Source organism: Alexandromys fortis, unplaced genomic scaffold (genome assembly GCF_014885135.2).
Source record: "Alexandromys fortis isolate MF-2015 unplaced genomic scaffold, M_Fortis_MF-2015_v1.1 scaffold_51, whole genome shotgun sequence".
Taxonomy (NCBI): domain Eukaryota; kingdom Metazoa; phylum Chordata; class Mammalia; order Rodentia; family Cricetidae; genus Alexandromys; species Alexandromys fortis.
In genome coordinates this window covers 9,182,576-9,195,004 of record NW_026067925.1, presented here as the reverse complement: position 1 = coordinate 9,195,004, position 12,429 = coordinate 9,182,576, and the positions used below count along the sequence as shown (strand labels likewise).

The window sequence follows — 12,429 nt, the reverse complement described above, 5'->3', positions numbered from 1 at the left end:
GGAGGAGGTTAGAGCGCTGTGTGTCACTGGAGGAGACGCTGGGATGCCTACTCTGCCCATCTTTGTCTCCTGTCATGATGTCCTGTACTGAAACAGGCCCAAAGCAGCACAGCTGGTTTTTGTCATTTTAGGCATTTGTCAAATTATAGACATCTGCCTAATACAGATATTAAGAATGAATGATCAGTGACCAGGAAGAGAAACATATTATTTAATATGGTCAGGAGGCTGGTGGTAGCAGCTTTTACTGAAGACCTGGTGAAGGCCACAGGACACACTAGAGAACAAAGTCACTGATAAAGATATTATCAGCAAAAGAAACTAAGATTATTACAGTGCATAGGATGGATTGGCAAGTTGGAATGGTCATAAAAGATTCAGGGTTTTAAAACAATTGAAATGTAAGATTCAGAAATACATTTTTGTTAGCATGGTATGTTGCAATGAAAAACAATGTCTCTGTCTCTCTCTCTCTCTCTCTCTATATATATATATATATATAACTACATATATAAACAAACTATATATATAAAATAATATACATATTATTTTATCTCCTGTTCACTTACACTCACTCAGTGCAAGTCCACATACAGAAGCCGAGCATATTATCATTACTGAGCAATTTTAAAGGTTTTCAAGTATAATTTTATATTAGGGACTGACTTGAGGATTGTCTTACAGTTTCCATTGCTGTGAAGAGACACCATAACCATGGTAACTCTTTTTTTTCTAGACAGGGTTTTTCTGTGGTTTTGGAGCCTGTCCTGGAACTAGCTCTGTAGACCAGGCTGGTCTCGAACTCACAGAGATCTGCCTGCCTCTGTCTCCTGAGTGCTGGGATTAAAGGCGTGTGCCACCACCGCCCGGCTCATGGTAACTCTTATAAAGGAAAACATTTCATTAGGGTGGCTCGCTTACAGTTCAGAGGTTCAGTCCATTATCATGGTGGGAAGCATTGCAGGGAGCATGGCAGTGTGCAGGCAGACATGGTGCTAGCTACATCTCGATCAGAAGGCAACAGGAAGTGGACTGTGACATTGAGCAAAAGCTTAAGCAAAAGAGACCTCAAAGCCTGCCCCACAGTGACACTTCCTTCATCAAGGCCACTTCACCCAATAGTGCCACTCCCTGTGAGCTTATCAGGGTCAGTTATATTCAAGCTATCACATTCCACTCCCTGGCCCCCAAAAGCGTTGTTGTAACAGTATCCATAATGTAAAACACATTTAGTCCAACTTCAAAAGTCCCCGAAGTCTCAACAATGTTTAAGAGTCCAAAGTTTAAAGTCTCTTCTGTGATTCATGTAATCTCTTAACTATAATCCCCTATAAAATCAAAATCAGATCACGTGCTTCCAATATGTAATGTCATGGTGCTTTACCAAAGAGTTTCCCTCAGATATCACTTTCCTTCATCGCTGTATTCCCAAGACGCTAGGAAGGCAACCTGGGTCTGACCTCTACCCCTCTCATGACACCAGGCCCAGGCCTGGTGCAGAGCCTCATCCCTCTCCTCTCCTGTTGTCCACTTACCACTGTACACTCCCCTCCCTGCGGGTCAGAGGTCACAGAGTTGTTCCCTCGGTAGCAAACATTCCACAGAGCACAACTGCCGGTGTCTAGCCTGGCGCTCTGCCCACAAGGAGGACAGACACTAAGGGGTGAGGGGAGTAAACAGTGAGATCTGGAGCTTTCTACCTCGGATGTTTGTGGGAGACAGAGTTCCTGCACGCCAGCTTTGCCTCATACTGGTGCTGTGTGCATTCCACCCCGTGGACCTCAGAGTCCCTGACTGCAGGCTGGGCAAACAGAAGCTTTGGCAACCCGTGGGACACACATGCATGTTGACTGGCGTGGACGCTGCAATCTGTACGCACTGCTTGCTCCGGCCTCCTTGTGCTTTGTGTATAACCCTCGAGGTCCTCAGAGGGCACACACCATTTCCTTACCATTCTTTTTATTCATCGGCATTTAATAGGATAATGGCAAGTTGGGGGGGGGTGGCACATACCTTTAATCCCAGCACTGAGGCAAAGGCAGGCGGATCTCCGAGTTCCAGGCCAGCCTGGTCTACAGAGTGAGTTCCAGGACAACCAGGGCTACACAGATAAACCCTGTCTCAAAAAAAAAACACAAAAACATAAAAAAATAGACCAATGGGAAGTTAGTTTGGTTCTGAATGGTAATGAAAGGGTTGAAGACAGAAAGGACGCAGCAAAACCTGGTGAGGCACAATTAAGACGATACACTCGCTTCTTACCTCATCACTAGAGAAACTGAAGTTAGCCTTCAGCACTTCAGGGCTGCAGAACTTGTTGAAGAGGGTCTTCTTACCTCATCGCTAGAGAAACTGAAGTTAGCCTTCAGCACTTCAGGGCTGCAGAACTTGTTGAAGAGGGTCTTCAGGCATCGCTTGTCCCATTTATCAGTGACGTGGCCACCATAGGTCACTTCTGCAATCAGGTAGTTGAGCTCCTTCCATGGAATTTCTGACCGGCCAGGGAGGACACTTCCCAGTATCTTTATGGAAACCTGTGGAAGCCGCTGCGCCTTGTTAGTTCTGCATGTGCTTTTAGTTAAGCTGACATTTCACACAACACTAACAACTCTCGAGTGGCCAGTTTCTCTCTGAAGAGGCCAGAAGTACAGTCCTCTAGTCTGGATTACTTAGGAGGCTGAGGCGGGAGGATTATAAATTCAAGGCCAACTTGGGCAACATAGTAAGACCCTGACTCAATAGAAGGGGACTTGGGGAGCTGAAGAGATGGCTCAGTGGTGAGGAACACAGGCTGCTCTTCCAGGGGACCTGGGTTCCACTCCCAGCACCCACGTGGCTCACAACTGTCTGTAACTCCAGTTCCAGGGTTTGGTCCCCAGTGCTGGGAAACCAGCCAGCCAACCAGGAACAGAGAGGAGTAAAGTCTCAGGATATGTATTTTCCCCCCAACAGTGGCTAAGCTGTGGCTGACCTGCACAGGGCACTGGGTACCAGGGCACAGAAGGATGCAGAAGGGAAGTACCCCCTCCACCACCCAACCAAGGACTAAAACAGCAGGTTCTTGGTGTCCTGAAAATGACCTTGGTGTGACCTCACATATATGAATGGATCCCCACCACTTTCCCTTTCTCCCTGGCTCCTCCTTCCTACCCTCACTGTCTGCTGTCCTCAGCTCTCCTGGGCCCTCCCTCTGTGTCTTCCTGGCTCTCCTATGCCCACAAGTGCACACAGATTGGCCCTCAACTGGTCTCTGTCAGGAGCCTTTGGTGCTTCCACGGTGTGAGTCCTAGCGTGCTCACCCCGGAAACCATTTAGAGATGTGATCCCACTGTGAGCTCCGTATCTGCACATCCAACCAACCACCCTATTGCAATGATTTTAAAACAAAAGCCTGCATACTGAGCACATGTAGACATTTTCAAAGCACGATTAATAAAAACTCAGAAATTGGGTTCAACTTGAAGGTTCTAAAAACAGCCAGCCTCTCACCTCTAACCTCTACCTCAGTCTGAAATGGCGATCCTGCCTCCAAGAATCTCAGAATGAGGCTGAGCCTGAGAGTTGCTGCCTCCCATTCTATAATCCTCTCTAGGACTGGGATTAAAGGTGTGCACGACCGGATTAAAGGCATGCACCACCTGGTTTCTATGGCAACTCGTATGGTTTTTTACTCTGTTGAAACACTATGGTGTCATATATAACAAGCTGACCTCATAGATGGTGGAACAGTGCTTCCTAGAGGCTGGAAGGCGTCAAAAGACACAAGGAGTATAGTTGTACTGGAGGGAACTTTGACTGGCAGTAAATTTTGGGGGCAGGGCACTGTGGTTGGAGAGATGGCTCAGGGGTTAAGAGCACTGGCTGCTCTTTCTGAGGACCCAGGTTTGGTTCCCAGCACCCACATGGTAGCTCCAGCTCCAGCCTCCATGGGCACCAGGCCCATACATGGTACACAGACATATGCGCAGGCAAAGCATCCACATCGCTACATCCCATGACCATGAACAGTTATGCTAATTTTAGAATTTCAGTATTGGGTCTACTTCTGTGCTTTTTGCTGAGTCACACCGACTTAACTTTTCTGCTAAACTATTTACTTCAGGATAGTGGATTTTTTTTGTGTGTGTATTTTGATGTCTGGGGAAGGAAATTCCTTCACTTTTTAAAATTTGTGTGTATTTATAGCTTATTTAACATTTCTTTTTGTGAATTTATTTCAGTTTTATATCTTCTAAGTTCTAGTTGTAACTTAGCATTATGTTTGGCAGTTGGCACTGGGAGAATGAACAGTTTGCTCTATCTGAGGTCTTCCCTGGAGAACAGGCGTGTGCTGGGCTAGAGGGAGCAGGAGGTAAAAGGGGAGAGACACTCATTGCCACTTACTGTGTAACCTGGGCAAAGTCCCAAGGGCTCATGGCTCTGCTCCCATCTGGAAACTGGGGACAGGTAGTGTGCTGACCGTGTAAAGCTGTCCCAAGACTTTCAGCATTTTAAATCATCAAGAATGTTGTTTCTTTTCTCCCTAATTTATAATGCTCTTTATGCAGGACCTGTAAATTTCTTATTAAATTTATTCCTGTATAGTTCCAATTTTTTAGCACTACTATTCTTTTTTTTTTTTTCTGGCTAGAGAAAAACTATATATTTACATTTTTACCTAGCCATTTTTACCAATTCTCTATTCCCAGTAAACCTCTTTTAACTTCTTTTCAGGAGTGCAATAAGGCTTTCAAGACACACAGGTCATTTTCTAAGTGGCATGAGGTGACCTGTGAAGATGGTTTGCTATTCTCTTGACCCAGAAAACCTACAAAATCATGTAAATCAAGAGATCCAAATCTTCGTGTCCACGTTAAGGACCCCTGTGAAACTGCCCAAGCCTTCAAGGATATGCATATCCGGAATGTCACCTAATATCTGAATGATGTCACTTTAAAGAGGCCGTGTGCGCCCTTCCGGTGTGGGGCATTGGTAGGTGCACCCAGGCCAGACAGTGGGGAGGGACACAGGGTCAGGGGCCAAAAAATGAGTGCAGAGAGCAATGCTGAACTGAGGGGCTTAGATGAAGACTCTCTGGTCATTGAGCACAGCCAGGTGAGGAAAGCACCTACAATGTGCTGACGAATTTACAGAGCTCATGGCCAGATTAACCCACCCCTGAGCTCCCCGGCCACCCTTAGGTGGTCCCCACTGAAAAGGAACAAACTGTTCCAAAGTCAGAAGAGGAGGGTGCACAGAAGAAAAAGACGTCCCAGAAAAAAACTGGAGAAATGAAAACTGATGACACGGGAATAAATTCAGCATAAAATAAATGCAGATAAAAAAATCAGAACAGTGCAGTTAGAAGCACAGCTGCAAGAAAACTGACTTGGGAATTTTGTTGTTGTTTTGTTTTTTTTGAGACAGGGTTTCTCTGTGTAGCCATGGTTGTCTTGGAACTTGCTCTGTAGACCAGGCTGGTCTCAAACTCAGAGATTTGCCTGCTTCTGTCTTCTGAATACTGGGATCAAAGGCATGCACCACTACTGCGCAGCAACTTTGAAAAAGTTTAAGCAGATATTATTGTTCATTTCTTTTAATTAGCAATAAAGAAAATGTTCAGTCTGGGTGGTGGTGCACGCCTTGAATCCTAGCACTCAGGAGGCAGAGGCTCTCTGTGAGTTTGAGACCAGCCTGGTCTACCTAATGAGTTCCTGGTCAGCCAAGGTTACAGAGGGGAACCCTGTCTTGAAAAAAATAAAAAACCAACAAAAAACAAAAGCAAAACAACAACATAAAAGAGAATATCCTGCCAAAAGGCACAATAGGAGGAAGGTGCTCTAAAAAGGATAATAACTAAACGAGACTGTTAAGTTGCTCAGCCCCAGTGACTCAGGGTAATCCTTGTTTTGAATTAATATTGAGAGACGTTTTATAGTGATTTACATGTCAGGAGCTGATCAAAAGTGTTTTACTTATATTCACTGAGTTGCACTTTTTTTTTTAAAGGATATCTTTATTTTTATTTATGTGTGTGGGTGTTTGATCTGACTATGTATCTGTGCACCACATGTGTGCCTGATGTTCACAGAGGCCAGAAGAGGGCATCAGATCCCCTGGATCTTTAGTTACATGTGATTGTGAGCCCTTACATAGATGCTGGGAACTGAACCTGGGACCTCTGGAAGAGCAGCCAGTGCTCCTAACCGCGGAGCCAGCTCTCCAGGCTGTTGAGTTGCACCTTGTAATGACTCTGTGGATAGTACTGAGCTTTGCTCCCTTCCACGCTGCTTTATTTCACTCAAGAAACTAGGCCCCTGGGGGATAGCTCGAGCCGTGGGGCTGCGAGTGCACTCTAGAAAGCTGGCTTGACAGTCCTCATTTCCTAGTTCCCACCAGGTGAACGCTTCGCCCCGTGGAGACACGTACTAGCTTAGCTCAGCTTGTGTCTCTGGTGCTAGCTACTGCCTGCCTTCTGGTGCCCACACTCACCTCTAAGTCTGAAGAACTGAATTTGTAAGGGGCATTCCAGCCTAGTGTTCCGTACACTCTCCTCTCGTTGATCACCGCATTGAAAAAACAGAGGCTGAATAGAATATTTTTCCACCATGGTCCACAGTCATTTTTATCAAATATCTCTTCTGTTACTTCTCCGCTCCCACCATATCCAAACATTTGAAGTAAGTTGCTTTTCAATCCTTGGGGAGGCTCCACAGCAATCTTTAAAAAGGAGTGAAAACGCCAAGTGGCTATAGATGGGAACACACCCTGGAGGGCCCCTTCCCACAGCACCAGTGGCACACATGGCTCTGAGAGCTATTTCCAAGGACTGCCGTCAAGTCCAAGCCTAGGCTATGCTTTTGCCTCTTGAACACCTCTGTAAGAGGATCATTTTGGATTCTGTATCACATTCTATTCCTATATTATTTTTGAGGCGTGGTTTGAGTCTGCAGCCATGGCTAGCTAGTACAGATCTTACTACATAGATGAGGCTGGCCTTGAACTCACAGAGGTCTGTCTAATTCACATTTGAAAGACAAACCACAGCACTGGGATGATACTTGTTGCTGTGACCCCAAGCATTGTGTTTGGGAAGGACAGAACACTTTGGAATTTGTCAGCTACATCAGCGGTCGCTAAGCTGTGGTTAGGGAAAGGAGCTGCCAGACCCCAGCCAGGCAGCACACATAGGGAGCCAAGCCTCAGGAAACAGGACACCAGCTAAGCCAACGGACACAGCCAGTCACACTGACAGAGTGAGTGGTGACTTCGTGTGACCAGGTTCTGATTGCCTTGAGAATCCAAGCTGCTGTCTGCTCCGCTGGAGTGGCTGGGATGATTAACTGCAACGGTTTTAATGTGTGTGTGTGGCTGCTAGTCTGAGATAACCAGAATCTTCTAATGGGTACCTGCTTCCAGAGTTTATATATAAGCATCGGCAAATGAAGCAGCCTGTGTGATTCTTACGATACACAGCACATAAATACTGTGTGGCTATGCAGATGCATTATATGGATGAGCATATGTGTGTGCATGAACCCGAGATTTCTAGATTCAAAATCACAACGGGGCAATGCAGTGGGAGTCGTATGTGTCTGTGCACGATGGGGCTCCAGGACGTTACTAGAGCATACAGATGGCTGCCATAGTAGCCCCTCCCGAGTTACAGAAATAGGGATACTTTTCCTCGGAGATCTAAGTGCATCATTTTGGGAAGGAGGAAGGTTTCTGACCATTGTTTTGTTTTGAGACAGGCCTGGAACTCCCGATGGAGATATAAACCAGACTGGCTTTGATTTATAGAGACCCATCTCCTGCTTTGTCTCCCTGCTGTTAGGGTTAAAGGCATGCACCACTATGCCAAGCTTGATTGACAGACTCTTAAAGTGGAACTAGAGCAATGGGCCTGATCAAAACAAAGGTTTCTGAAATTCTATGTCCCTCTTTCTTATTACTGCCTCCCAATTTTTCCTCCTGGCCAAAGGAGAAAGACCAGTTGAGGTCACAGTCAGCCGGGTCTTGGGAAGTAAACAGGGCATCTTAAGTTACAGCAGAAAGTCTCAGATTTCTCTGTCTGCTCTAGGGCAGGGCTGTTGGGAAGCAGCCCTGGGAGAAGGGAAACACTAGGGAGCAGTATTGCAGGGAGGTATCGCTCGTTTTTTGCTAAGTGGGTTTTGCCCATGTCTTCATTGGTTTCTCATTGTGCAAAGTCTTTAGGCAGCTGGGCCTTTGACAGGATTGACTGAGTCTTCATAGTTGGGTTTCAGAGGTCAGACATAACCCACAATTAAGGTTATTTTAGCAAATAGTTTGTTTGCCTTCTGGAGAACTTTCCAGAGAGTTAACTAGCCATAAAATGGTTAAGAGGAATAGAAATAAGAAAATGCCACATAGTCAAGAAGCTGAGGTTGGGGGTCATTTGAGCTTAGGAGTTCAAGGCCAGCCTGGGCAACATAGCAAAATGGTGTCTTGAGGGGAAAAGTAGAAGGTGGGAAAGAAAAATGTAAGTGTCTCGGTTTACAGCAACTGGAGGCAGAACGTCCTCTTTGAGAAGCAAGTGTTATTGAATGCAGGTCTACATACATGGTAGCACCCTCCCCACCTCGCCAAAGCTGACCTGAGTGCACCGTGAGTGCTCTTCTTGATTTAGAATAATGAGTGACGAGGGCTCTGCAGCCAAGCGGGGCTTGCCAGTCAACACTGAAGCCCTGCCTGTTTGTTCTTACCTTCACGCCCTTCTGAAGAATAGGAATTGGGAAAGAACCATATGATTTTGAGCTCAACCAAAGCCTAAAGTCAGGGTCTAACGTCATATCTGGATTACTGAATCTGCAAAATAAAAATGTAAATATTAAAGATGTGTGCACTGTCTTCTTAGAGTCAGAACATTTTAACGTTGCTGTGACCTTACACATCATCTCAGTGCCAGAGCTGCCACTCGCCACGAGGGCTTTGATAGTGCACACAGAACTGTGTAAGATTCATCCATTTCTGTTTCCCTTAAGTAAAAAAGTCATAAATACTCATTACAGAAACTTGAGAAAACTTATAAAACACAACCCATGTGAAAGCCAGGGGTGGCAGTACATGCTTCCACTTGGGAGGGAATCAGGGGTTACAAGTTCAACATCAGCCTTGTTTATATAGCTATGTCAAAAAGCCAGGGTGGGGTGGGGTGAGTTCCAGGTCAGACCTGGGACAACTGAACAGCAAAGTAAGTAACAGTAGGACTTGGCTCAGTCAAATGAGTACAGGGGACAACAGCCACATTGATAGATTCATAGATGTAAATGAACCAGTGGACTGGAGAGGAGAGATCCTTTTTGTCATGGTGGCCTGCTATTACATAACTCTTTCTGTGTGAGGTGCTGGGGACAGAAGCAGAGAGTAAAAGGGAGCAGTTAAAAAACTATTATTTGGCAAATTGGGTAGTAACAATTCAGTCACATATTATCATGGGTGATGTGGGAGTGATTTCTTATTAATAAAGAAACTGCCTAGGCCCCTTGATAGGCCCACCCTTAGGTGGGTGGAGAAGACAGAAGAGAATTCTGGGAGAAAGAAGCTGAGTGAGGAGTCGCCATGATTCTCCCGCTCCAGACAGACGCAGGTTAAGATCCTCCCTGGTAAGCCAGCTCGTGGGCTACACAGAATATTAGAAATGGGTTAGAACAATATGTAAGAGCTAGCCAATAAGAAGCTGGAACTAGCCGGGCCAGGCAGTGTTTGAAAGAATACAGTTTCCGTGTAATTATTTCGGACATAAGCTAGCCATGCGGGCGGCCGGGTGCCGGGGACGCAGCCCTGCTGCTCCTAATTCAACACATGGGAAACTATTGGGGACTGTTTAATATACAGAAAAGTTCTGGAAGTTTCAATGAGCGGCAGATACTGTAATTACATGATCAAATTCAGCATCACCAGGAACACAGAGTGACATTGTATACCTGCTGACAAGCTACCCTGCAAAGGTCTAGCAATTCACCATCTTCATGTCTGCACATGAGGACGCAGCAGGCGAGCTCAAGCGGAGAACTCTTGAGTATGCCCAGCTTTTGACATTATAGCACGACGCTGTTGTCGATGAAGCTCATGCTCGAGATTGAGCTACCAAAAGCATTGCCAAAACAACCAAGCCACCTAACAAAACCCGAAAGCCCATCGTAATATTGTAAGTTTGCTATCTTGTGACAGAAGCGTTCATCACAGCCCTGCGTGCACACCGCCTGCAGAGTGCGGAGTGGATACCACTGCAGGACAGTCACGACATAGGTGTCTCCCAGAGCCGTCGGAGATGGAAAGAGAGAGAGAGACTGAGGAGCTTCGCCCTTCTAAGGGAGACAAACATGCAACAGAAACCACTGTATTGGGACCTATACGGTGAGAAAGTAGCCAACTGTAGCAGAGACTTTGGAAATCTAAGCTGGGCACCACAGTTTCACAGACATCTCCTTCAGAAAGCACAAGAATGACAAGATTGGACCTTCATGTCCTTGCTCCACATTTTTTTGCCATAGAAACTAGGAAGACAGAAAACCACGACAGGAGGAAAATCCTGCGGAACGTAACTGGCTTAATTAAAACATTTCTAATTTCACCTATTGCTGGCTTTTCCTTCCCTCGTCGTTACAGCAATCGAGTTACAGAATGCAGCAAACAAGAAGACTGAGTGTGTGGACACCAAGTGAGTCAGCGCAGAGGGGAAGGTTGGAGCCAGAGTGGAAAGCACGGTTGTGGGGGGACTTGAGGCCCTGGGCTTTGCCGTGCTGGAGTCATGTGAAATGCTAAGAACCATGTCATAGATTATACATGAGCAAGCGCTTAATAAGACGGAGAACACGGTCTACACAGGGGTTTAAAAGGAGAGAAAGAAAAGCCAGTGTGCTCTCAGGACAGCGTTCAGGGCGGCTGCGTGGTCTCTAGCTTTGCCGCGCACAGACGGCATTGCTCTTCGCCGTGACTTCGCACAGTGGGTAATTCATTTGCTCCTAGACAGACAGAGGTGACACTTACGACTCTATGAGAGCGCAGAGCCTTGGCATGAAGGATGCTGCGAGGTGGCAGTTCTGGAGGAAGACCCACTGATTCTTTCTGCCCACGGCCTTAAAGATGAGCTCCTCCGCCTTGGCTGCCTGGCCTCGGCCCAGGGAAATCATTGTCACCTGTGGGGTTGTTCCTTTTAACTCTTGTGCGAATCTCAGGAGGATGTTGTTGAGGTCAATCCCTGCACGACAACATGGAGAGGTGCCCAAACCTGTAAGCTCACTTAGTTCCCTCAGCAAAAGCAGTCCTGCACTTCCTGAGGGTGGTGGGAGATGACAGAGCCGCAGAATGACTCGGATTAGGAAACAAAAGCCTACAGTTCAAAGTTTGTCTCTGCCACTCGCTGGCCTGTGATACAAGTTTCCCAACATTTGGGAATGGTAGCTGCCCATGAGTTATACACAACTGGCATCTTGTCACGTCCCTTTGCCCTCTAGTGGCCGATGAAGCTGCTAACCCAGTTACAATATCATGTTTAAAAAACATGACACTAGATATGGTCTCGGAGACTTTGTCTACAGGTTTTGGCAGGAAAAGTGTGTTGCCAAACCCTAGCTATCTCCTAAAGAGAGGGGTATGTCTCCTTCCCTCTGGTCTGCTGTTGACCTGAGGGCTGGCCAGCAGCCTGCTGCCATGCTGGGGGAAGTTTCCAGTAAGCAGACAGCATCTTTACAGGTGTCGGGCACAGAGCCTGGCACACTGTCATCTGGTGAGAAGACCTTCTCTCTGTGTGTGTGGGTGCCTGTGGAGTCCAAGTGGGGGGACAATGAATTCTAAAGACATGCTTGACTCGGGGAGTGTGGAGACCTGAGGAAAACTGAGGGGCTATCCTGAGGACCTTGCATTTATGGTCCTCTTGTCCCCACTTAGCGTTGGATTATGGTGTGGGCCACCACCCCCAGTTTACATGTTGCTAGGAACTGCACCATGGCTCCGCTGTCCAGATAGCTCACCATAGGTGTGAATGAGGATCAGCGGTGTTTGAGCAGTGGACTCTTTGTACGATTCTTTCAGATGAACTGTAGTCTCATGGATATATTCACTTCCCATTTTTTCAGTTATAAACTTTCTTACTGAATTCTCTAAACGATCTGGCCGAAGAACTTTAATCTGAAAAATCAAACAGAAGACAAGGTAGATTTAAAATCTACTCAGAGGACTATTCCCAATGGTAAAAATGAAATAAAAATCACTGTTCTGGCTCTAGCCAGAGTCTCCTGGTATGTTGTTGGAGAGGTTTAACAAGTGGGGGTATCTCCATTGGTTGGTGTGGTAGTTTGAAAGAAAATGGCTCCCAAAAGGGAATGGCCTTGTTGAAGTAAGTGTGGAGGAAGTACATCACTCCAGGGGTGGGCTTTGAGGTCTCCTAGGCTCAAGATACTACCCAGTGTCTCAGACTAACTCCTG

The 12,429-nt window shown here is 46.4% G+C and overlaps 1 protein-coding gene across 1 annotated transcript in view; it reads right to left on the bottom strand.

The window, feature by feature from the left end:
* Positions 1–12,429, bottom strand: part of Dnah14 (dynein axonemal heavy chain 14) — a 225,140-nt gene that overhangs the window by 18,838 nt on the left and 193,873 nt on the right. Inside the window, 5 exon segments of the mRNA XM_050142810.1 lie at positions 2,337–2,534; positions 6,472–6,699; positions 8,706–8,808; positions 10,993–11,203; positions 11,976–12,132. Coding sequence (XP_049998767.1) covers positions 2,337–2,534; positions 6,472–6,699; positions 8,706–8,808; positions 10,993–11,203; positions 11,976–12,132 — 897 coding nt within the window.